Here is a 27,778-nt window from a genome sequence, read left to right as displayed (position 1 = left end):
ATGACAGGGTTTGGCTCCAGCGTGCTCACCTGTCGGCCTTGAGAAAGAGGTTGGAGGGCAGCTCCTGCAGCTGGTTGTGCTGCACGTCCAGCACCTCCAGCTGTGTGCGCTCCAGTCTCTCAGGCAGCCGGCGCAGCTGGTTGTGTCCCGCCAGAAGCTTCCGCAGGCTGCTGTTGCAGAACAGCCTGCAATATCAAAGGCAACACACCGTCGTCTGTCAAAATGTATTTCGCTTTCCACCTGGCCTATGCATAGAGAGTAGCAGAGTCACGTAGGAACTGGTCAGGGACTTGTCCCCAGTAATTTGTGCAAACACACTGACATTTGTAAATAAATTATTTAAGACAAAATGCTCAACACCACACTACAAGCATTATGTTATGTTAAAAGAAACCATTCACGTTCTCATTAGATGTTTCCAATGTTTACTACATGACAACAAAAATGGCAAAATAGTTCTAAGCACTCTAACCTTCTAAAAACGTTAATAATGCACTAGTGGGATTGCAGGCTACTGTAAATGCAAATAGAGCTGTTCACCATCTGCCACATGCAATGATGGTGTAAAATACATAGAGGTTTGACTGGGATTTTTATTTAAAAAAAAGTGTTTGTCTGAAGAAGAAAAGCACTTCATGATTTAAATAATTTTGCAGGAGCTCTGACAGCAAAAGCCTGCAGTAAAAAGGAAAAAAAATTGTATTTTACCTTTAACATTTCTTTTTACAGGACAGGTATTGGAAAATATGAACACAAGAATACTGAATTCACAGGTTTGCGATTATGTGTCTGGGTTTTGATCGCTTTTCAGGGTCTGAACTAAGGGTTTCATTAAGACAAGCATAATCTGAGCCAGGTAAGAAAATTCTGCTGCAATGGGGGAATGAGGGTGATGCATAAAAGAAAAACAAGTCCCTTAATAACAAAACACTACACAACCAAACAAGAGATCCACCCCCAGATCAGATGAAGAGATTAAAGTCTATCGAGTTTCGCTTCTGAAGGAAAGTCATTACAGCCTTTATTATAGGACTGAGATTACTCTACATTGGCCACCTGGCTCGTTCTTTCAGGACCCCATTGTTAAAGCAATAGCCTACCATGGCTTTCCATCCATTTGGTTGTTCTCAGGTTACAAAAGCAGCAGTCCTGCAGCAGGCACTGTGTGATGTGCTAATGCTTTTCATCTCCTTAACAACGAAACCACGAACAAACCAAAGTTGTACCCGTTTTGTTTGAATATACTGTATTTTTTATGATGCCTTCAGACTGCTGACATGCAGTACTCATTAAAACACTGCTGTAAGTCATGCTGCTGAAAAGTGATAAAAAAGTGTGACAGGTTTCCTCCTAGAATTTTCCTGTAAGGTTGTTTCCCAAATCTAATTAAATCTCCTAAGTGTGTGTGTAAGTGGAGCATGCAATGCTTTGTCTATTCCAAAAAGTTTCGTGTCTGGGATTGGGTTCGGTGGCTCCCTGTGATAGATTCTTGGCAACTCCCTAAGTGCCTGCAGGCTTGTTGTGACACCTAGTTAACCACCTGCACATTGGTAGAGATTGTAGCAGGACAAAATATGAATGACGTGATGAGTGGACAGCTCAGAGAAACCCATATATACTGCCTTATTCTCCCATTATGAGTTGTTGGAAGGTGAGAAGCGAAGGCACAACTGGCACTTACAAACTGGGTGGCACATAAGAAAACAATGATAAATAATAAGAAATAGTTCAGTCTACTCTCTGTGCTACTGACAAGGCACTGTAGATCAGAGATGTGTGCAGCCAAACTGAAATTTATGAAAAACAACATACTTTGCCTTCCTGGGAAGACCGGTATGGACACATATAATTAAAGTTATCCTGATATTATTGATTTTAATTAACAAATTCAGTATTAAACATTCATTCTGGTACAAAATGAAAGCAAAAGTACAAAGTAACTTGCAGCAGTAAATAGCAAATGTATTGGTTCCAGTACAATCTAGAGAACTATGTTCTCTATTGTTGGTTTTAGTACAGCTTGCATATAATATGTGTTTATGTACTTTAAGGCAATGACAGCATGTGAACATTGAGGGGGGAGGGGTGCACAGGATAGTATGTTATTTTAAAGATGTAGTTTTAAAGTAATTATATTGCAACACAACTACTAGGAACTTGAAGTTTCGGTATTTTACCATTTTGTATTACAAGGATAATTTAGTATTCAGAGTTTTCATGTTGGGGAGGAACACAATCAAGTGCAGTTATGGAGCCTGACTACCTGACATCAAACTCAACCCAGCAAAGTATGTGCTTTGATAATCCCTCATAGGATTACGTAATGGAATGCAGTGTAGTGAACCAAAAGGCCATGATGATGAATTCATTATTGACAACATCCTTTGGTGAATCCAAGGACTAGAATGAGAAAACAAAAATTGACTAAAATTAGTGTATACTGTACATGTGTATGAAAGCTACCTAATTATATAAGCATACATAATTATAATACGAAGCTTAATTTAGGAAGAATAAAACCATTGTTTGGCTCATTTTACATAGGCAAACCAATAAAAAAACATTTGGTTACATATTCACTCTTGAGGCTGTCCTGCTTTGAATACCTTTTACAGTCCTTGCCTGTTTGGTCTCATCTTCAATCCCATTACATCATGCAACCATGAAGCAGTACAAAACTGATCCTATCAACATACTAATTGCTTTTTAGTCTTGTCTAGGCTTACTTGAAGTGACTGGAAACAGTCCACCGTAAAGTGGGAGGACTACCTTTATGACATTGCTGTCAAAGCCAGCAATGGTCTGGTGAAAACTTGCAAAATAAACGTATCTTTAGATAACACAGTGAAACTGTGGTGAGTAAAATCACACAGTAAAACCTGAGAACCAATCCTTTTCCAAATGACTAGAACATTGCATGCATTAAACAAAAATGGCTTGAACAGAAGCAGATGCTTTCACACATTTCATTTTTCTGAATTTTTTCAGTTATAATTTATTAATAAGGGTGTCACAAAGTTCAAAAAGAGAACAAAATGCAATAGACTGACAAGAAAGGCTTAAGTAATAATGGTTAGAATTAACCCAGTCAGCCAACTGTCTCAGACAAGGTAATCCAGGTCAATGTAGCAGGACAAGTTTTTAATAACTTCAATATCAGGGTCAACTGACAGTCACTGTTATTAAAGCCACACTCACTTTATGAACTGGTTAGTAGCACTTCCTTTCCATGACAACGCAAACAGTGAGAATACTCCATGGATGTAACCAGCAATGCTAAACTCTGTATGTGGATAAGGCAGGGCAGACTAACTTTCCCACTGTTACATATTCCTAGTGTCGGCATTTCTGTACAACAGCATTAACACTGAAGGGTGGATTAAAATCATAGCACAGGGATGGAAAATACAAAGCAACACCATCATACTCCCTGGAGCCTGCCACGACCCACTTCAAAACACTAGATGGCCATGGAATGTGTGAATAACTTTGATAGCCTTCGATTAAACCCAATGCATTCCTATCACGATTACATCTATACATGTTCTAATAGCTTTGGCTATAAAATTGGAAATAAAAGATTTCTCATGACTTGGGGCTACCCAGCCATGAAATTAGAAATCACTCCTGCCACTGTACTCCAGTGCGGCAAAGCTGTGGAGCACACGACTCTGCACTCACCGTACTGGCAGCTCACAGATCTGGTTGTGGCCGATGTCCAACACTTCCAGTTTCTTGCTCTCACCTACCCACTCAGGTAAGCTTTCCAGTTGGTTTCTAGATTGAGAAAGGTCAGAGAAAGAGTTACGCAAGGCAGAAAGAAGTGAAGGCTTGTCGAGTTGAAAAAACAAAAAATATATAGTTTAAATACTGTGGTGTTTTCTTGTGTTGTGAAGGTTAACATTTTTCAACAGAAAGTTTAAGATTTAAATCCTGACCTTCGTAACCCCTCAGATAACACCTCAATACAAACACTAAAATAATGAGCATTAATACAGCTGTTACTAGGGCTAGTGAAGTACTCAAATAATTGCCTTGAATTTTTTTTCAAGTTCTTACCTTGAGACATCCATAAAGGTCAGGTTACAGGGCACAGGATATACTTCGAGCTGAGAAAGCTCTGAAAGAAGCACAGACATTACGTTCTACAACACTGAATAGATGTCTGAAATTCAAACAGTGAGGATAATTTTGTATTACATGGTTTAAAGTTTTTTTCACAGATTCTGGTTTCTTATCACAGAAAATCAAAGGTCTTTTTACACAGGAACACCAGAGTTACCTCGGCATAGCTCAGTCATAAACATGGCACAGTTTGTACTTTCAACAGGCAAAGGAGCCGAGCCATGTTGGGAAGACTCTGTGATGTTCCATCTGACCTGGGGTCTGCTAGGTTGTACCAGTGTGAAAAAGCTATTAGGTTGCCCCTGAAATTCAGTATGTGTGACTCAAACATAACTCTATCCTAGACTCTAGTTTTTTCACTTCTTCTACAACTTCATGAAAATGCTTTTCCAAATAGGAGCATTGGGTTCTTTTTGTTTTAAAGCAAGTTTCTCTTACTGTTGGCTGATGCGTAGAGTCCTTTCAGGAGACAGCCATTAACTTTTAGAGTAGTCAGCTGGTTCCTCTCACAGTGTAGCACCTCCAGTTTGGTGAAAACAGTAGCATCCACCTCCTGCAGCTGGTTGTCTCGTAGGTCCAAGTGAGTGATATGTTGAAGAAATTCTGGCTCCTCTGGGATCACCCTACAGATCTTATTCAGCCTGGCCAAGGACAGATCAGGACGAAACATCAAAGCTCCTCCTAAAGAACACTTCCAGAAATATCTAAACAAAATAAATGTTGCCTTGCTATTCCCAATGGCAAGGCTGAAAGAGCTGTGTAGATGCACACAATGAGTACCACTGAGACATTATGCTGAAACATAGACCTTAAATTAAAAATGTCCTCTATGACAAGTTACTGAGTGCTTTGTCTATGGTTGATTTTATGTTTTATGTTTAGGGTACTAGCTGATACTTTGATTCATAAATAAAATAAGACATTGCAAAGTAGTTCATAGCAGTTGGAAAGTAGCCTCTTACATGTATAACACATGTAAAAACAATATACTCTTCACATACATTATTACTCTACAAAAAAATAAGCAAGGTTTAGCTTTTAGTGCCTTGCTCTATCCTGCCATGGCGAAGAGCCAGAGAGGGGAAAAATATAAAATTCACCAAACATATTAAAACAACAAAGAGAATGGAAAGTACAGGGAATTGTGCTCGTAATACAATTTTTAAAATGTCTGAAGTTAGTTGATTTTTTATAAATATAAAATTCCCTTTTTTTCCCAAAATACTAAAAAAATAAAGCTAATTACAGAATACAGATGTAGTTTATTTTTATAAACTATCACTTCCAAGAAATCAGAAAATTAGAGTTAGAAGGTAGAAAGAGAAGGAGAGTTAAAGACAGAAAATGTTCAGTAATTATAAAATGTTAAACACAAAAGTTGCAAACTTTCTGCTTATAAAATGCATCATTGCTAAAGCATGAAGAGATTTTGTGGAAATATTCAGTATTATGAGGATGATGGGTTTATTATACATTTAGTATGTGGCAAGTTGTTGTTCTATTGATAGCACTTAATTGCTGATTGATGCCATTGATAATATTGGTATGTTACAATTCTAAAAATTATCACAAACAGAATTTTCATCTCAATTTAATTCATAGTCCTATATCAAACCTTTGGAAATAAAGCAATGACATACAATTACCGTGCTATCAGTTGTAAGTAAACAGTTGTGTTTAATCAGATTGGAACATAGGGAAAATGTATCTGAACAGAGCAAATCTAATATCCCAATGTTGAACAGCAATTTTAGCAACATTAAAACCAATGTGCTTTAGAACTGTTCTAAAAGTTTGCTTGGTTTTACAGAAACTCCACAAAGTCCTAGAAGATGCTTTTGAGAAAAAACATTTTTTATAGTTAACACGTCTTTTACATTTTCTTAAAAAATACTTGTGAACAATCAGTTTCTGGTTTGCAGTCAATGCAACTCTGTCAGTCAATTGATTTGTTTTCTCTTATGCATCTCCACATTTAATTACATCTAATTCTATATGTATCATATTTGACTAAATTATGCCACTAAATAGAAAAAAACTATTAAATGATTTTAGATTTGATTTCACAATACATATGCCACCAATGCTTACTGTGTCTCAAGCACAAATATACACAGAAACATGTTTTAAACTTTTTTTTGTTGGACACTGTATGTACTGTACTGAACTCTATATCAATTACTGGTAGAATTAGAAACAAGCTAGAGAACTAGAGAACTTGCCCACTTAAAGGATTAATTTTTCAAAATGTGTTAATAGAATAACACCTTGTAGGTCACTGTAAATGTGTACTTTACACAGGTTTGTTTTAGAAAATAAACACACCTGGGCATATGGGCTTCATGCATTGTGCTAATCAGATCTAATCTTGATGCTACTCTTGCCCTAGAAATTATGAAAATGCATGCTAAACATTTCAGTGGTACTACCATTGCAGCTTCTACACCTGGCTATATACACTGAACTTTGTGCTAGTCTGCATCCACTGTACCTGAGGTCCACGTGCTTGATGGACAGCAGTCTTAACATCTGCAGGTTAAGAGTGTTCAGGTTGTTCCCAGACATGCACAGTTTCTCCATAGCAGTCAGCCTCTCCAGCACAGAGGGCACCTCTGTGAACTCATTAAATGACAGGCCAAGGTAGCTCAGGTGCTGCAAGTCACCCAGTTCAGCCGGAAGTGAATGCAGAAAATTGCCATCCAACAAAAAGGTCTGCAGGCTGTGGAGTGTGGGGGAAAAAAACAAAGATTTTTTTAAATTTTCCTCACAGCAACTCTTTTTTATTGTCAAAGAACAAAGCCAAGCCTTTGTTGTTTCAAGTTGTTATACATTTTATGAAATCTTAAGTATTTATGAACTCATCCCAACATAGTCAGGAACTTATTTTTCTAAATTTAGAATCACCAATTATTACACCCACTCATTCCAGTTTGGAATAGCCAGTTTCATGTTTTTTTATATCTCTGCTTGCAGCTATGACCCCCATAAAATGACAGACCTCAGGAGACAATGAGAAATTGTTGACAGACTCCTCTAACCTGCCTACCTTTGAGCCACTCGTTTTTAACATGTCACAGATCACAAAGCCTCGTACCCAAGGCATTGATAGCTTTATTTATAATGACATGACAAAGGAAGTGAAAAAAGGATCTGTCAAAAAAAAAGTTTTGTAAGCTATTAGAAATTTTGTAAAAGCAAATAATTCATCCTGCAGTTTTTACTTTTTCATCTTCACACAAAATTAACTATAGGTTTCAGAAGCCTTATTTTTAGGTGTTTTACTGACGTCAATGGGGGGGCAATGTAGCATAGAGTTTAGGTCAATTGACATATAAACGGTGTGTTGAGGGGGGGTTCAAGTCACTGCTGCAGAGGTCTACCCCGATTTCTCCACTCCCCTCAGCTGTAAGAATGAGTCCCCTCATTTACTGGGGGAAGACATAGTAATGGACTGGCATCCCATTCAGGGGGAGAGTCATATATTCTTTGTCTGCTTAATGCCATAGAAACCAGCATAAGCCCTAGCCTGATAAACCACTGTGGTATGAATATGGAAATTACCTACTAATTTCATAAAGGACGAAACCTGAATTTATAACCAAAGTAAACTCTCAAAACCTTTTGTACATTCCATATTACTTAGATCCAGCAGAAGCCTGTAGAGGGCACCAGTAGCTGCTTCTCCTGCTCTTGTGTTACACTGTCTTGGAAAGACTAGGAGTTCTAGCCCCTCTTCACTCAAATCTATAACACATCTTTACATCCTTGGTAAGTGCAACACAGTATTAGACATGACAAATTAAACACCGATATATATAATTTTGGTGGAGGAGTATGAATATGTATTTTGCCTTATGAAGGGCATTTAAAAAAAATGCCACTTCCACTCCTGGTACTGGCGCCCTCAGTCTCTTTTAAGGCTAAACTGACATTTGGTTGCTTATTTGAACCTTTCATTGAATTAATAACTTTTTTCATTAGAACTGTTTTCTGCTCCTAGAAGTTTACACGTTACTTCTGTTCATATGTAAAATAAATCTGACTTTCCCAAAGCTGAAAATTCGGATAGAACCAATTAGTAATTGACTCAATTTGGGATTCAGTTAAGGAACAGCACTGATGGACTGAAAACTGGCTGAAGTGTGGCACTGAGGACCTGGTGGACAGGCTTGATTTACAAGGTCACTTTTATATTAGCACACAGTTCTTTGCTTTTAACTTCATGGCTGACAGAGACATCAGAAACAATTTGCTGTAACCTGAATTGTAGGCAGCTCCACCATTAATTTCCCATGTTTAAGATGAGTTCAATATTGTGTTATTTTAAATTAAATTTTGCCTTGCATGCCTTTTTTGAGAAATGCCCTTAAGATTCAACATTTGTATCACAGTCGACCACACCCTATTCACAGAAGTACTCGGCATTTACTGTCTGAAACTACATGAAGGAGGAAGTACTAGGCAGCTGATTTAGATTCTGAACTTTCTTTAACTGCCTTGGGCCTTGTGACTTACTTGTGCATTGTCCCCACAGCAGCGTGCACAGCTGACAGACAGTTGCAGGAGAGGTTAACCTCTGTTAGAGTTGGGATATCACAGATTGCCACCGGGAAATCCCCCAAGTGATTATTGGAGAGATTGAGACTTCTAAGCTTTGAGAACCTGCCAAGGATATAAAAAAAACCAAAAAAGAAATGAATGACATATTTCAATTTTAAATGCACTAATCAAAGATGACTGTTATACACTTACATAAAAACCACGAACAAATTTTTAAGTCTAATCATCCAGGTCATGTCTCATGTGCTCTTACCAATTCGTGACTCATTAAATAACACAAGAGCCAAGCATAATATCAGATGGTAGCTATATCAACCTCATCAATACCTAAAGGTACAGTGTATACCAGAAAAATACTAAGAGAATGCACATATGCAATTTGCTACCACATGAAAACAAATGGCAAAATTATATTTAGACACTATATTTTTTATTTTATTAAAAAATGGGGATTTTTAAATAATGTTATATTTTATATAACAATGCTATATTTTAAAATCTCAAATAACAAAATTAGTAAGTTATTCTACTTGGAAATGCCAAAGGAAGGTGTCAATCACTCTTATTTTGCCATATAGACTAGAAACATTTTCATTTAAGAGTGCTCAGAAACTCTTCATTACATACACAGATTGTATGAGAATCTGCTGTGAGACTCTAATATTGTACTCAAGGCAGAACCACTATTCAAAAGATCAAACAGGAGTAGGCCAAGTGTTAAAATCTGTGCTACGTTCAAGGGACATATTAAACACAGCTTATTATAACACTTTGCGCATTGTCTGCCGTTTCACAAAGAAGTCAAGATGTTCATTTGAAACTAAAAATAAAAATAAAATAAAAAATAAACATACAGTAAAAAAACCCAAGAAAGCGGCAATTGTTTCTCTTGCTGATTTTCTACAAGAACTGAGGACTTTTTAAAAAACCTCTACAAATATGGATCAGTGTTTCACTGCCAAAGTAGGGCAACAGAACAATTATTAAAATACAAAAGCATACATGGATTGCATGGATATGAATAGAGACATGCCTGAGCCTTAACATTTGTCTACTGAAATTCAAATTGCGAAAGCCTTCCTTAAAACCATTATGTACATGCAGCTCTGACCATGCCCTTTTAACTTTCTGAAGAACTGAAAGATGCCCCCTAGATTGGAGACGTTACCAAGTTTTCACAAAGATGTGTGAATCAGTTATTTCTAAAATCACTTCGAAGGAATAATGAGTCATAACCACAAACTAAATGTTTACAGGCAAAGGGAACTAATTAAAGAACACTAACAAGGAGACTCTGGCAGGAAAGTTGCTGAAGAAGAATTAGGGCATTCCTCATTTTTTTGCTTTAGCTCTCTCAGTATAGTCATATTATATTAGATTATAAAATATGCTGATATACATGCAACCTTTATAAATGTTCAATTTTAATCATCTTTATAAAGGAAATTGACAGTTACATCACGTACTTTTTAATAAATAAAACTTAAAACATACAGATAAATATACAAAATATAAAAAAATAAAAACAAACAAAAACAGGAGTGAAGGGGATATGTGGCTAAAAGGTAGGTCAGAAACAGCACAGCAGCACTCATCTCATTGTGTATGAATACAGGCATCCAAGCCAGAACTATGGGGCATTATTCATGGAACTCTAACAATGTTAACAACATTATTACTGGAAAGATAACCCAACTCTATTATTAAAAGATGAAGCATTTTTTTTTAAAGACTGAAAATATTTTCATGTGCAGTCAAAAGATTCAGGCTATTCCTCAGAGCATAATCATATGGTAGCTTGATCTTGCAAGATCCTGATGACCTAGACAAGCTAGGTAGTCCTGACTGGGATATACCAGTGAAAAAATCTAATGCACTTGCTAATGTGTTTTTGAACTTAAATACAATACCATATGGTTGGTTCCAGCTGAAGATTCTTCAGGCACTGTCACAGCTTTAGTCAGGGTGTGCCTGATGTCTCCCTACACATTTCAGGAGTATTCTGTTATAAAGAGTTTTTGGATGTATGTGAATCAAGTGCAACGAGATTGCAATTCCTCAGGTATTCCAGGAATTGTAATCATAATCCCTAAGTGCCATCAACTTTAATGGGCGAGCAAGTGTAGCCAGTTTGCTAGAAAAGTTTATCCAAAGTTAAACAAATCATCATCCCTTGGCACCCTTGGGCAGGCCAGCAAGAGGATTGTAGAGTGGAGCTTTCTATCTTTTAACTCTGCCAAACAGGATTTAAGCAGAGATATTTCATTCTTTGACTTTCTGATGCACCCATGGTTCTGGTGCTGCCCAAGCTGGATAATGTCCACCCACTTACTTTCTGTATCACAGAGGAGAAAGGTTGGAACACATTAAAAGCAGTGCATACAGAGATGAGATCTGGTTTCCGAGTCCCCAAGGGAACCCATAGTAAAATCAGTGAGTGAATGTACCCTAAACTTAAATTCAAATTAAATATTTTAAAAAATGGGTAGGAATATGGGAGCTCCTAGACTAAGTTACCATCTTTGTCTGCCACTATAAGTCCAAAGTCCAAATTCTATTATTTTTTAAATTTATTTATAAATTAATTCCAGATAGTCAAAGACACCAAGATGAACTTATATTCACTGTATGTAACTTAATCTCTTTAGATTTCCTAAGGTAATAGAACTACATATGAAGTGCCAGCACAGACCAGCAATTTTTGAAGATGCATATCTTTGTCGCCATCAGCATTTTTACTTTCATATCCTGAACTTGCATAACATTGTGAATCTCATGACCACGAATGCAATGGCTAATAACAGGAGTCTCTCATCTTTGTAACATGAATTGCAAAACTTAAGTGTGAAAATTCATAAATGCCTGTCTCTTGCTATTTCTGTTTATGTGACTGCCAGGAAGGAGGACTAATGGCAGGTTTCTGGTACCATGTGGGGTTCAGTTTGGTATGGAATTACATGGAGTAAAAGCTAAACTGAGATTCCTGTGAGACTTAAGGTGAAGGTGAACCTTGATGAAAGGCTTATGTATTAACCCCTACACACTTGTTAACCTTTGTCATGAAAGATTATTCTCCTTGTTCAGTTCTCATACAGGTCTTTCTCAATCCACAGCTCATGATAGGGCATGAGAAAGGCTTTATCAGGATATCAGCTGTTGTACAACCAAAGAACTAGAATCACTGGACTGAATGCAACTCCTGCGCTTCACAGGCAAAGCTCTCCCACAACACTTACAATCTAAATAATATACTACAAGATTTACACCAACTACAATATGGAATAAAACCCTTCACTTGTGAGCACCTTAATATTTTAATCAACACAAAAGCTGTCTGAAATCTGGCTACAAAACTCAGGTTTTAATCTGTAGGCAAATATAGATTTTGTCCCTCTACTCTGTTCTTGAGGAATCTTACTATGAACTAAAAAATTACATATTAGGTTGTTCTCACACAATTGCATTATAATTTATTAAAAATGCATTATAAATTAAGAATTCAAAAAACAGATTCACCAGTAAATCCTAATTAATTGGATAATTAATCATTAACAGAAGCTGCCTCCTGAAAGTGGAATGGAACCGCAGGAGAAGGAGGCCAGCAGAAAGAAGTCCAGGATTCCAGGGCAGAGGCCAGGAGCCTTCGTGCAGACTGGAATGGAACACTGCAGTGCAGAGTGTGGTCCTGAGCTGGAGATAGAGTACACTGCTTCAGCATTGGGTCACCAAGGTAGTCGATGACAAACTCAGAGATCTAAACCCAGGTGAATCAGCCCATTGCCAGGAATTGGGCAGCCAGGACTTCGGAGCAACAGAATCCTGTTGCCAAGCCCTGAGGGAGAATGGGTTTTGGACTTCAGAGCAGAATCCTGGCATCAAGAACCAAGGAAAGGGGTACAAACGGACTTAGGATTTCAGGGTGAGATGACCACCCCGAAAAGCTGCTGAGGCATCTGCTGACAAATCGGAGACCAGAAACAAGTAGTGCAAACAGGACAAACTGAAATGAGTAATGACTAAGCGCCACTGCGTTCCCCCAGCATTAAACAGAGAAACAAGAATTAAATAATAAATTGGATAATTAATCATTTAGGGTGATCACCAGAAGGTGATCCAGTCAGTGCAGCCAGCCCTGAAAAATTGTGAGGTCTCGTGAGAATGGCAACCGCTAGCCAAGAGATGCCGCAGGACAAAAGTCATAACAATAATTTTGTTTACCATAAGATAGTATTTTTTTCCAATTACTAAATCAACTACACAATCAATTCAGTTGTACTAGCACCAAACATTAAAGCTTTATAGTATTAAGTCTATTAACAGATTGTCACTCACTGTCAGTCTATGTCAATAACTAGCCCAAGCAAATTAATCACAGATCAAAACATCCGGAGGCTTCATGTTTATTCCCCTAGCTCTGCCATTAAATAGCTGCTGACAGCATTTTTCATGCTGCTATATCTATAGACAGGCAGTCATGTAACTTAGTCACTGACAAATTTGTAAAAGTGGGAAATCCTTGTAAAATAATCATGCTTCTTTTTCCATGAAATCTCTTGGTATGAATGTTCAAGGTGTAGCACCTTCAATATGTTCAGGAAAACTAAAACTAAAAATGCATCAAACAAAAGGCCGGATAAGGCAGGTACAGTAATGAGACTTCATACACACCAAGTTCGACAAAAAAAAACATGGATATCAAACATTGTCTATTACTTTGCATTTTACAATCTTTTTACTCTCACTGATCAACCATTCACATTTTGTCTCAGCTAGCTACTAGACATCAACAAAACATTCTTTCAAGAATCTGAATAGGGTGAAGTTCATGCCATGCTCAGCTTTTGGGTTTCCTCATCAACCCACAAATGCACAGTGATGTCTGTGATCAAGCTCTCTGTAAGACTTCAGAGGACACATAAAAGGCCTTTCTGTACAAACTCACTGTGAGTCTCCATTTACAATATTAATTCATTTGACATCCTCTCATGTTTGGACTGTACGCATGTTATTCTACAAAAAAGGAAAAACTTGAGAAAAACAAAACCAATGTACAGTTTTTTTTATAAGATTTTCTGACAATTTAATGGTCTGCTGAGGTGAATTAATGTGAGTCAGCACCTTAATGAGTAACCTTTTTACTGAACAGTATCAATATAAAATTATTTCTTTTTAATTGGCCAGGTCTTGCTTTAATTCTCTGTGCTCTGCTGTTTTCTGCTCTAATCTTTCTAACATACAGCACTTCAATACATAATTGATAAGAAGGAAAAGAAAATACAAGAAGCAAAACCAACAGCAGAGTAACAATAGAACTTTTCTCAATCTAATGCCATATATAAGAGAATCTATCTAAGTTCCATATGAAACAATGTAACTATCCTTAAAAGTTCAATTTTCTACTCCTAGAACACTGTGGGTAGAACCGTTAGTTAAATATGCTTCTCTCATGGGAACTAAAAATATTCTCTCTTCCACTGAATCACTGTGTTTCTTTGAGGCTTTTATTATTGTTGGTTTGAAGTTTTAAAGAAAAAAAAACAGGAAAAGTTACATCTCTGTTCTCAAAATACAAAGCTTAGGTTTTCCTTAAAAAATACTTTAAGAAAGATAATGTGAATCAAGAGTTCAGCTGGAGTTCATTTTTTTTCTCCTGGCAGCAGATCCTAGAGAAAGCCAGTGTTAAATCTTCCCTTAAACATCTATTAGAGATGCAAGTGGGAAACAATTTTGGATTTTTCAGCAAGTGAGGCTTCCTGGTTAAGTTACACTAAACAAATAGGCTTGCCTCTTTTGTCAATGGCACAGTAACAACTGAAGATCATATTTAGTTCCAATAGGACGGATCAGGCAGTACACAAACTTGGGAAACTACAAACTACCAAAAGTCCTGTAATAAAGAACAATAGAAGAGCTCTCCAGAAAGGCAGTGCTTCCCAAACTTTCAACTTGTGGCACATTGTAATATCTCAAAGTTTTCATTGCACATTATGTGATTTTAAATTGCACAGTTGCAATTTTAAAATAACTTTTCCTTTGAACTGCACACTCCATATGTCATTCTACCTCAATGTCCAAATGTCCCATGACTTTCAGATTTAGGCTTTGATTCAAGGCTCACCCATGACTAGTTGGGATCTTTTTTCTGTCCTACAGCCTGGAAGCCAGTTTGCACAGTCTCATATGTCTTCTTACATCACCACTGTATTTCATTTGGTTACAGGGGTTGCACATACTGTACATACAATAGCTGCTTGTCTTTTTTTAAATTCTTTTGTTGCAAAAGCTATTTCATCATGTAACAACCTTCTGCTTAGATCCCTCCAAATCAAATGTAAAAAAGCACCACTTCTTGAGCTCACTTTATTTTAATGCATCAGCAATGGTTATTACAGCATTGTGTGATGTTCATCTCTTCTGACAGGCATTTAGGACTGGGGCAGTAGCCATGGGCTTGGGAATTACTAATGGAGTGCCCATCCATAAAAAGGGAAACAATAATTACACATGAAAAAGTGGTACTTCTATATTGCTTGTGAGGTTATATAAAGAATTAGTAGAATTAAATCAGAGGATCATCTAGATGGAAATATTATTTTTCTATAAAGATTTACAAAAGGTAAGTCTTGTTTAACTGACTTGTTACTATTTTTTGAACCAGCAACAGCAGAAATGGGTACACACAGAGCATATGGCATCAGAAACTCAATTTTTCAGAAGGCTTTTGAGAAAGTTTCTCATAAAAGATTCATTCTTAAAATTACAGGCAGGACGCATTCAGGGAAATGTGTGTATCTGGACTGAGAACTGGTTAATGGATAGAAAATGAAGTACAGATAAGAATTAATGCTCAACAGCTGGAATGATATAATTAGTGGAGTAACACAGGGATCTGTAATAGAAACGCTGTTCTTCATCATCTTCTTCATTTCAATGATCTAGATTATGGTATAGTTAGTAAATTAGTTACGTTTGTAGACAATTCCAAAATAAAAAGATGAGCAAACTCTAAAGAAGAAGCAAAATGAAATCTGAATTCAGATAAAATTCAAAACTGAGCAAGCATTTGGTACATGTTGAAGTTAGACAACTACAAGCTATTATGTACAGGTTGCAAAAACAAACTATAAATATAGAAAAGGAAATGCTAAACGTGAAGAGACTACCTATGAAAAGGACTTTATGGAAAAAAAAAACATTTCCTGGAGCAAACAGGAAACAACAGATATCGTCAAAAGAGACAACATTCACTGAGAACCCACATATGCTTAAATTAGAGTGGAAGCTAACTTCCTATTACCAAACACATATTTAAACGGTAAGTCTGAATTTTCATTAGCAGTGAACATTAATTCCTAGTTCTAAAAGTTAGATTTTTTATATTTACATTAAAATATAACAAACCCAAAAAAAAGCCAGTTATACCATACAAGCAAAGACTTGACCAATTTAAGAACATATTGCTGGGTTTTCCTCTTACTGGTTTTGTTTTCCTTAGAGACTAATCAATATATTTAATAAGAATAATGACTCCTATTATATTTAACAAGTGAGAGGTTGATCAAAAAAACAAAAAAAAGGCAAAAAAATCCTTATCTACAGTTATAATATAAACTTAACAGGTGGCAGGCATAATGTCTTCAAGAGGTATTGGCAAGAGACATATTACAATCAAACCAAAAACCCACATCACAAGGGGCCTGCAATGCTTGAAATAAAGCGTCTTAAAAATGCTCAAAGGCCAAATACAATTTCACAGATTTAATCTCCCATGGCTTCCAACAGTCCTTAGTGAGTAATGAAAACACAAATCATCATCTGTGACAGTCACATACACAAGGATTTTTGCAGTCAGGCCAAAAACTCCTGATTAAAAAAGAAAGCATGTGAACAGAATTAAAAAAAGTAGGTGATGTTGCTGACAGTTCCGACACTGTGCTCAGTCAAGAACCACCCAAATTTTAACTGGCAGAAATTTCGTTCATCACAACCTCAGGGTCACCCAAGAAAACCTGAATCCAACGAAAGAATGACACAGAACTGTGCTTCCTTTTAATCATCCACTCCCAATCATCCCTCTCTTCCTTACTTGCACAAGCACCAGATGGTGCCTTGTGTGTGAGCTGAAGGATAATAGAATCTCTCCTATTTCTAGACCAGCGTCAATCTTTTCCGACCCTCCCTTCACCAGCCCCCCTCCTTCCCAGATTACAAGTCATGGGATGCGTGTGACAGACAGGACAGAAAAAATCCTTTGTTACCTCTGCAGTTCACTTAGGCCTCTGCTGGCCACTGGGCCCAGGCTGTGCCTTAAGAAGTTCTGCTTGAGGTTGAGGTGCGTCAGGTCTTGGCTGTAGAAGAGATTGGCAGGCAGGTGCTCAAGGCTACAGCAGGACAAGTCAACGGAGCTTATCCGCTGGGACACAATCTGAAATCATAAAAAGAAAGGAAGATTCAGAGATAGGGAGAGAACTTTCAAGAAGTGAAAAATCACTACTCTAAATAAGAACACTATCACAGAAAATAGCCACAATCTTTTTAAAGTTTCCCCATTATTCCTAAAACAATTGGCTAAGACCTTAGGAACGTCCTTGTGAAATAAGTCTTGACTTGTCATCTGTCGTAAAGGGTGACAGCTAGACGTAATTAGTATTTAAAATCCAGTCTGGCCACATTTCTGAGAGATTTACTGACATAAACACAAACAAGTTGTATAATCTAGAAAGGATAAAGGCAGATAAGGAAGCAGTTTACAAATGTTTCATTCATATGCTCAAATGCATATCTGAAAGATATCGAGTGCAAACACAAATTTGACTTCCATGTTTTACACTACAAACATTAAAAGAAAGCTGCCTGTATGCTGTTCTTGTCATATTATCCATGTAATAAAACATTAACTTATGAAAGAACGCAGCAAATAAACCAAGAACTCTTTAAATGGAATTTCATGGGAATTTGGTTCATTGCCATTAAGTTTTGTCATTGAATGAGAATGACAAATGCAACAAATCTAACGCTCCAAACCTGACTTGTCTGAAAGTTATATTTCTAAAAAATGCACAGCAATGGCATCCTGAACATTTGGGATCTTCACTGGAAACTAAAAAAAAAACAATTTTACATAGGTGATTGTTACACACGTTGTATAAAGAGAAGGGACTGGTGCAGCTACAGGATACTACAGTATCAGTGGTGAATGGAAAATTGATAGTACTGCAGGCTTCACCTAACTGTTGTTAACAGTAATATTAATCATGAACACATGTAAAATATGGTTCAATAATTGTGTTGCAGTTGCTATTTCCTTCGCCTACTCAGAGGTCTCTGTATCATGCTCTGTTTAAGCACTCACCCAGTGTGAAACACGACGATTATAATGATCATTAATTACCAGATTAAAGAGTGAGCAAATTCCCACAGGGAGACAAATCAGGCTCCACAGAAAGCATGCCAGGAACACTACCGAGGAACACTCCCTGACGTTATTTGGGAGTCATTTGTTTTTTTTTTCTATTAAATATTTTGTGTATCCCCTGTGAGAATTACATTCGTCATTTTTTCATTCGTCAACTACATTCTTAACATTTGTGTTAAATTTACTCAACAGAGTAGGCTATATAATGATTATGAAACATAAAATGACGTTGCATACATATGCAACCAACAAGTCAGAAATTGCATCACGTTCAGCTCTAAGAAGGTTCTATAAAAGCACTTTCGTTCATAAAATGTCACATAAAACTCACATTTAGTACAAAAATGACTTAAATGAATGAGTGGAACAATACAAAAAATAAAGATTATTATCCTTATAACACTTTATCATTTGATATTAATAGAAAATATTGTAGTGCACTAAACTTAATTTCACAAACAAAAAACATAACTGAAACCTTCATGTATTTGTTCACGAGAAAGAAAGCTTCCAAACTATAGTGACCACTGCCTCTTGGAGACAAGGGCAGACAAATGTCAGAAAAAAAGATTAATACAATACCAAACTGGGGCTAAAACTAAATAAGCCAATGACTCTGTGTGACCTTTAGCTACCCTTTAGACCCAATTTATATAAACCAAGCTCCACATTAATCTCAGCAATTATCAGGAAATTATCAAGGGCTTTTATTAATCTACACCAAGTAGAAGAAAGGCCTAGCTATGTTGATAATCTTAAACACTGCTTGTCTCAGACTAAAATGCTACTTTTCATTTAATGAATTTTTACCTTTGTACCTTTTATTACCTGAATTCTAAAATGCCCAAAAGATACAAAATAAAAATAAAAGATAAAAAATGCCCTTAGTGGTCAGGACCCTTTTGACATGCTAAAGAATAATTGAAGATGTTATTTGTTAATATAGCAGAAAGTTCACAGAAACATGTCATTTTACATAGTAGTAGATATACTGCTGAATACTGTTGCCTGCTTTGGTAGTTTCCGGAAATGCTTCTTAAAAACCCCTTCAGGTCCAGATTTGGTGGTGAAACAAAATATGTAAGAACACAAAGATCACAGATGAGATGAGGCCATTCAATACACATAACTGGTCAGATGTGCTACTAACTAAATCATTGATTAATCTTGTCCAATCCTTTCTTGAAAAAAGTCAGGCGTATGCTTCAAAAACATGGTTAGGTAGCTTATTCCAGACTCCTCTAAACCCTTTGTGTAAATACAGATAAACAACATGTAAATCCATGTATACAGCCATGTCTACCACTGCAGTTGTAGCTGGCGATGCCTCTCTTGTAATGTGAGGAAAATTAAAATCTTCCATGATAACCACTTCTTTCTGTGTACATATGTTCCTGTTTTTATTACATTAGACTACATTAATTCTATAAGTACTACAAGATATAGGTCCTTCTTTAAATATTAAGGTGGAAAGCAGTAAATGTCTTACAACCATTTCAAGGTCTTGCTTAAACTAATCAGCACTGCTGTTGTTTTGTACATTAAAGCATTCATGTGACTTAATAAAGTGGAATGCAATAGTAATTATTCAACAATTTCCCATAGATACAATCCTTCTGGCTAGAATACAATTGTGTATTTTTGGAATTCATTCTTGTTGTAGGTCTTTTAAGATATTACTGCTTTGCCTAACAATTTCACTTACATTTAGTGTACTCATTTACTGAAAAAGGTTAATCAGTTATGGATTTTAAATTATTATTAAATTGTTGCAAAATATCCAGTTTTCTAAAAATATTGAAGAGATTCAGACTTCCACAACAACCTCTACTAGCGTGGATTAGTGAAATGCAGAAATACTTTCAAAAAAGCAGCTGGCATAGAGCATGTAACAATTATCATGTAAAAACTCAGGAACTGACTTTTCAAAACTTATATTCTTTCTATTAAAATATTCTTTCTGTAAAGCGTAATTTTACATGTTAATCAAAATTAAAATGACAGCTAGAAAATGCTATAAGGTATAATTCAACCTGCTGGTATCGCATTTAAATGTGCAATTAATAACCTTTAAATAAAGGTTATTAAATCTTAATTAAGCATTATCTCTATCACAAGGGAATATAAAGTTTTGTTAGAAACATGGCAATGAGCAATTCTGTAGCACTACCCTTACAAAACACTGCATGAAAATACTCATATCTGAATCTGTGAAATGTCAAACACTACATGATTCCAGGAAAACCGTAAATTAGTCTTGTACCAGAATGGTGTATGTAATAAAATGTTTCATATAGTATTCTAGCAGCAGTGTTTATTAATAAGACATGGAATTAATCGTTCTTGTGGGTTTGATTGAGCCACAGAATAGCCTACTGACCCTTGCATGCCGAAACGCAGGAAAGGTGAGCTTGTTTGATAAAGAGCATCTCTCAGGGGCAGTGACACGACCCAGGACAGTGCTTCCCATGATGGATGCCCACTCCGGCTGCCTGGATGTCTAGCAAAGAGCCACAGGCACATCTGGACAATAGTCTTAAAGTCTCAGAGCATGGTCAATTATCTAAAAGATGACTAATCAGGGACCTGTAGAGTACAAAGGCCCACTCCACCTGATGACCTCTCGGCCAATTACCAACGTTTTTGGTATTTTCCCCACTTAAAAGCATTTCATGGCTCTAACAATTCGCTTCTCCCTGCTGAACTGACTTCCACAAAACCATATGACTGCAACTACTGTTGTCTAAGCCATGGTACTTAAACTTTCGCTCTAAGCGCCAAACTAGGAGAAAGCCCCTAGATAAGAAAGAATTCTGTCCGAGGTCTAGCCAACAGCAAGACTTTGCTAGAAGCTAGCTACCACCATGCATCTGTTTGATCACCAGAGCAATACAAATGTCGACTTTCAGCAACACGCCTGAATATTTCATTCTTCAGAAGAAGCCACCACACCAGGAGTCGAGTTGCTCCCCAATTAGTGACTTGTCTTGAACAAGTAGTGACCCTTGTGCATGAACGTTATCCTGATTCAACTCAATGCTAACTAACCAGGAGGTTCAACTATCAGCTTGAGACTAAGGCAGAACTTTCATTCTCTGCAACATTCTGAACTGCACCAGAAATGGATGGCATTGGGCCAGCAGAAAACAGTTTGGACTTCACCTCTGCAGACCCCGTCAGCTGTTCTTTTTCCTTCATTGCAGGAGTTACAAAGTCCACTGTCATGAATGAGTTCAATTCATTATTCAACATTATCGGTCTTGAGAATTCAATTGTTATCTTAACATGCTGTATTTGATTGCAAATAAATTAATCTAAGTAATAGTATTTACTTAAAAGTATCCGATTGTTGTGAATGTTTAACACGACTGATTAATGATTTAGTATAACCGATGGTATCCAAAATGCATATTGATTGTATTTGTTTTATCACTTCTTAACCTTGATATTTGTTATTTCTTGCTAACCCTCATGTGAACAATCTGCCTTTTGTATGTAGGCAGACTGTTTCATGGATTCTGTTTGTATGTTAAAAGTATTAATAAATGTATTCCTTTTATTTTGGATCCATGTGTAGTCTGCTTGTTATTGTGTCAACTGATTCCCAATAGCCAAGAATAGCTCATACAATAACAATTAATAAATTGTGCCAGTAAATTCACACAACTCCTACACTATACAGCTTTGATTTTTTCCCCCACAGTTTGCTTCAAACTGTAAACCTACCAGATCCCAATCCAGATGGCTTTTAAAATCAGAAAATACATATTCAATCAGTCTGCGTTCACTTTCACAGTGATGATGCTACAAAATAACAAAATGTTGTGGTTTTGTAGAGTAACAATGAGGACTGGGTTTAAACAGATGCAAAAAGACTAGGAGTTTTTTCTGCTATAATGTGTGTTTATAACGCAAATTGACTGTAACGAGATTGATTTATTAAGGAATGTTTTTTCCATAACGTGGGTGCATGTTGGCTATAATGCGACTGATGTATACTGAAACAAGTCATGCACACTTGGGATGGTGGCATATTCTCTCACTGGCATCTATCTTTGTCCAGCCTGCATATGCAACAAAGTTTTGAGTCTGTGCTCAGCTACTATATTTCCATTCTTTAAGAACATTGTTTAAGTTGATTCTATGTTTTTTTATGGCAAGTTAAAAAATTCCAGCATTGTGTATTGTTAATTTTTCTCATGAATAATGTTGTCTCGCCCTCCTCCTCTGCAAAATTTCTCCTTGTTTAGCAATGTAAATACCAATGCGTATTATGTCTCATTTTGTGTATTTTACTTTGTTCTGTTTAAAATGATCATAAAAACACATTTTATGCAGACATTATACAGTCACATATCAATAATATGACCAATTACTCTAGAAAAATTACCTTCATTATTCAGAATATGAAATCTATACTCCTTAATCCCTTACGTTTCTATAAACGTGACTGTCTATAACACTGTATTATCCGGGAACACAACTATCATGTTATAGCAGAAATGCCTGTATTTGTAACTTTATGCAAAGCCGGCAAGAGTATAGATCTGTGCAAGGTCAATAAATATAAATGTTAATACCAAGGTGTAGTTTAAAGTGCTCACAGCTAAAACAGGGCTTCGGTATTCTATATCCTACCTAGTTTCTGCATTTGTGCATTTGTTAATTGTACTGTTTTATTTCTGTGAATGAACGTTAACAGAAAACACTGAAAACAATTTAACTACCAAAAAAGCTATTCAACTTTAAAATTACAGACAGAGGCATAGGTGAGGAAATATCACAGACTAAGGAAATGAATATATTGTTAAAGTTTTAGAAATGCAGGATTTCAATCTGCAGTTACCGTCTACCTCTGTCAGATGTCCTTCACAGTACTGTACAATTGAAATGCATATTCATACTAGACAGAAACATGCAATATGGCAGCTATGAACTGCTAGGACACGTTTTGACATTTTATTACAATGTACCATTTTAATACTATTGAATAGCATAACAAAGACTTAAAATTCACACAATGTAGTTGTGTCATGGGAATTCATCTGAATACTTTGTCCTAACCAGATACTGTTTTCATTTTAAAAAGTACTAATTTTCAATCTGCCAGACAGATAACAAGCAGCACCTCCCTGAAATAAAATTCGTCATGCTTGACAAAATTCTTTGGGCAGCTTTATATCTGTCACATTCAGTCATCTTTTGTATTATAAACTACTAGGAGACAAAAATCATAAACAAGCTCAAAGGCCTGTCTTTTGCGATTCGTCTCTGGATAACAGCATTCATAAATAAACAATTGAAGATAGTTTTATTTAACACTGAAAGATGATTAATGTTCTTAGAATCCAAAAGCTAAACATCATCAGCAGACTGAAGACTGTCAAGCAAAAGCACAAGACTGAAAAAGAAAACTAACAACTGTATACATAGTTATTGAAAACCAATAATTAACCTGGATAGACATTTAAATATATTGTGAGAGACATGACATTGTTTTCAGCAGTGTGTGAGTGGTAGTACAGACAGTAAGGAATAATGCAATAACTTCATCAAACACCTCAGGTTATTGATCCTCATAACTATTTCTGTGTATTTTAAAATAGTATGCATCACAAAAAGTTCAGAGGCAACATGACAGAAATAAAAAAAAATCAGAAGTAAATATTAATTTATATCAAGTTAAAACTGATTGTGACTGATGGCTCCTGAGTGGCTCATTTGGCAGGCTGAGTTTTATGAATTAAGCATCACAGGTTCGAACCCAGATTATGTCACTAACTTACTGCGACTGCCTACACTTACTCATTCTTCCCCATGTTGCAGTGTGACCCGAGAGAAGGGAAACAGCCCAAAATTCTAAATTAGCACAAAAAAAGCCATTGACAGAACAAAAAAATTCCTTGTGTAAGATGTCTGTGATTTCTAGTAACAATACTTTTGAGAAAGAAGTATAAAATAATTTGACCAATTGATTTAAATCTAGAGTGGGAAATAATAATAAAAACAATAATAATTGCTTACACTTATATAGCGCTTTTCTGGACACTCCACTCAAAGCGCTTTACAGGTAATGGGGACTCCCCTCCACCACCACCAATGTGCAGCCCCACCTGGATGGTGACGGCAGCCATAGTGCACCAGCTATCAGTGTGGAGGAGAACAGAGTGATGAAGCCAGTTCATAGATGGGGATTATTAGGAGGCCATGCTTGATAAAGACTAATGGGAAATTTGGCCAGGACGCCACAATAACACCCCTACTCTTTTCAAGAAACACCCTGGAATTTTTAATGACCACAGAGATTCAGGACTTTGGTTTTACACCTCATCTGAAGGACTGCACCTTTTTACAGTATAGTGTCCCCAGACCCACACAAATTGCAGGGTGAGCACCCCCTACTAGCCCCAATAACACCACTTCCAGCAACAACCTTAGCTTTTCCAGGAGGTCTCCCATCCAGGTACTGACCTTCTTAGCTTCAGTTGGTTGCCATTTGGGAGTTGCAGGGTGATATGGCTCCTGGCAAAAGCAGGCCATACAATACTAAAAGCATAGTGTTGCTCAGAAATGGATTTTAAGCATTTCTAGATTTCATAAATTAATCCCACAAATTTCAGACCACTATGCTTCTCTAATCTATTAACAGTCTTTTGATATAGACCTGACTCAAAATAACGACACAGCAAAACAGAAACAGATGAGTGTTCCAAGGCTCTGCTGACATAAGAACCCACAATTAAGTTTCACTTCCACTGCCGTAATAACTAATGCACCAGAAGAAAATTGTAGTGAAGTAAATATGCCAAAGGCTTCCATTTATTGACATAATTTTCAGGGATGCACATAAGATCTCCTGAAGGATAAACTGGTGCTACTGTAGCGAAACCACAATCTCAGGCAGATTAAATAGTGCACAGCTAATTCTGATGGTCACTGTCGTGCAACTTGGTACCCGAAGAGCACATTTTCAGAACACCTTGTTGCCAGAGGTATTATTGTCCGCTCCTGATATACAGCACAGAAACCTGCCAGCCTGTCATAATTCTAGGAGCTGTTTATTTATTGACACCAAAGTCTCAGATTTTCCCTACAACAGTTCACCCAGGTTACTTATTCCTTAAGGTCACCTTGGTCACAGTCCATGCCTGCCAGTAGCCTTTTATCTTCAAAAGCATCACAAATACGCAGTGAAAGATTTACCAGTATTAAAAGTGCTGTGTCATGATCGATTTCTAAAGTACATTCAACTGGATAGACTTTTGATCTTCATTTTGTAACACTGCTTATGCCGTTTAACAGTGAGGTTCAAAGAGAGTTTTTTCTATGCATCTCAGAAACAATGGATGGTATATATCAGAAGGAGACTATTTTGCTCTAGTCCTGAGTGAACATGAAGTGACAATACATAACTGTGACGAGGTTGTGATTTCATTTTTTGTGTACATATGAGCTATAAGATAATGGCTTTCAGCAATATATAAACAAAAAATATATTAAAATAGTGATGCAAGTTGCGTAATTCTATCAGAATTCAATTATATTACCAATACCTATATTCATAGCAAGCGAGGAACAATGACTCAGAACAACCTCACTGGCAGTTCTCATTACTTTGGTACTGTAAGAAGTGTATTGTTAAACTGCATGAGGAACATTAAGCTGTAGTTCACGAGAGTCAACAGTGGATATGTTTCAGTCCTTGAAACAATTTAGTAATATTTAGGCGATGGTTTCTAATCCAGCCCATCTCAAAGCTTCTATTCTGAGTTGTCCTTAGGGCAGTGTTGCAGTTAGATGACAAGGTTGTCCGAGAGAAAATATAGAAAATAGGTTTCCTGACTTGTCCTACTTGGGTTGGCAAGAGTAACTGCAAGCAAAAGTCCTCTTTTAAAGTAGAACTTTATTGGTCTCATTATGTGGTTACTTTTACACTCAAGTTGCCTTCTAATACTGTTTAATGGTTCATTATTTTAATGATTTCTTTTACAATTGTGTAGATTTTATAACTATTACTACATGATACTTTTCAATAAGCTAAAAGAGCTCAAATCAAACCAACAGTTTGCAAAATGACAACAATTGTTTTTATTTAAAGACATGGCTTTTTTATTGTAATTCCATTGAAACAGGAATATATCTAAGTACACTACAGAAATATGATGATAATAATCATTAAAGTGACAAAAAGCAACAAATAAAACAGAGTGCAATAAATAGATTGTAGGACTGATAGTGGAGGAAGATATTCCTCTCTTGGAGTAAAACTTGTCATAAACTTGTCCAGTGTGGAAATGTGTGTAATGGTTGGTCTTAGGTTTGGGTCATTCAGTCATGTCTGGTTGTGCTCTCCAATGGTACCTTATACATATCATCGCAGATTGTTATAGGTATTTGGAAACCCCATATCCTTGGTTTGCAAGAGGTCGTCAAAGCAATTTTTGAAAGCCAGTTCACAGGATTGCTACGTGGCCTAAATGTCTTAGAATAAAGCTGTTGACCACATATAGGCCAGAGACACTGGCAGCCCCAGGGCATGTTAGTCTACAGTGTTCCAGTAAGGAAAATCTGCACAACACAATGCAGAAAAACACAAAACACTTGGAACTTAGAATTTAAGGAAATGTGATCTGTTATGTTTTCATGTTTACTTGCACACTTTTATTTACTATAAGAAAACTTGTACTACTTTCTGAAGTTTAAATTACTGAACACAACAAAATATCAAATACAAACATTATAGTCTACCTGCACAAAAAGATAAAAATATATAATTTTTTATTGTAAAGGGTGCTGTGTCTAATAATTTGCCAAATAATGGCAAATTAAAATCTTAAATTATTAAAACATTAAACAGAAAAGTACTTCTACTTATTGCTGTGTATGGAAAACTCAGGATCTGCTGAGACGTTAGGCTTCCAGGTAATAACTTACATGAAAGAGTAATTACCACTATGTACAAACTTCACATATAATTGTTTAAACAGCTAGTGAAAAAGGACCATGGGTGAAATAGTTTTGCACCTTTCTTCCCTTATTTTGCTGTCATTGGACACTGTGTTCCTACAATCTTCATGCACTAGGTCATTTTCTATTACAGAACTTTCAACAACTAATATTTTCAGTGTAATTTTATCGTCACCCTCATGACTAATTTATTGTTCTGCTTTTTCAGTGTAATTTACCACACACTTAAACAGATTGCTCGTAAGTGTAAACGTTAGCAGACTCAATCTGTTAGAATAATTGTGTTTTCCACATAATGACACCTCAGCAATTCCGCTATTATTTTTTCATGACTTTCAAAAATATTTCAAAGAATATATTTTTCTTCATTTTCCTTGACCTAGCCACATCTGGTGTCTATTTTAACTTCATAACTGAATTTAGAAAATATAAGAAGAGCAACATTTACACCTTTAATGATCAAATTGTTCCAAACAGAAAAAGAAGCAAGAACCCATTTGCTTTGAAAGTGCTTACCTTTTTACTCACAACTTTATGAACATGTGTATAAAACTCTATTTTACTCACTCGTATATAAAGTGTAATAATTTGTTGTAGCTATATGTATTTGATAAAAATACCTACTTTTTTATAGTGACACTATCATATTGTTATGAAATAACTCATTTATGACAATGTGCAAATATTTCTACAACTCTTAATTTTTTGGAG

At 36.3% G+C, this 27,778-nt stretch overlaps 1 protein-coding gene across 1 annotated transcript in view; it reads right to left on the bottom strand.

Annotated features, from left to right (window-relative positions):
- The window catches only part of phlpp1 (PH domain and leucine rich repeat protein phosphatase 1), a 109,890-nt gene that overhangs the window by 20,907 nt on the left and 61,205 nt on the right, over positions 1-27,778 (bottom strand). The window contains exons 4-10 of the mRNA XM_088919331.1: positions 16,944-17,110; positions 8,641-8,787; positions 6,617-6,844; positions 4,564-4,766; positions 4,060-4,120; positions 3,682-3,777; positions 30-185 (exon numbers count right to left, since the gene is read on the bottom strand). Coding sequence (XP_088775457.1) covers positions 30-185; positions 3,682-3,777; positions 4,060-4,120; positions 4,564-4,766; positions 6,617-6,844; positions 8,641-8,787; positions 16,944-17,110 — 1,058 coding nt within the window. The remainder of the gene's footprint in view (positions 1-29; positions 186-3,681; positions 3,778-4,059; positions 4,121-4,563; positions 4,767-6,616; positions 6,845-8,640; positions 8,788-16,943; positions 17,111-27,778) is intronic.

This window comes from Atractosteus spatula, chromosome 6, assembly GCF_055471065.1.
Source record: "Atractosteus spatula isolate fAtrSpa1 chromosome 6, fAtrSpa1.hap1, whole genome shotgun sequence".
Classification (NCBI taxonomy): domain Eukaryota; kingdom Metazoa; phylum Chordata; class Actinopteri; order Semionotiformes; family Lepisosteidae; genus Atractosteus; species Atractosteus spatula.
Note: the sequence above shows the minus strand (reverse complement) of the source record. Positions and strands in the feature narration are given on the sequence as shown.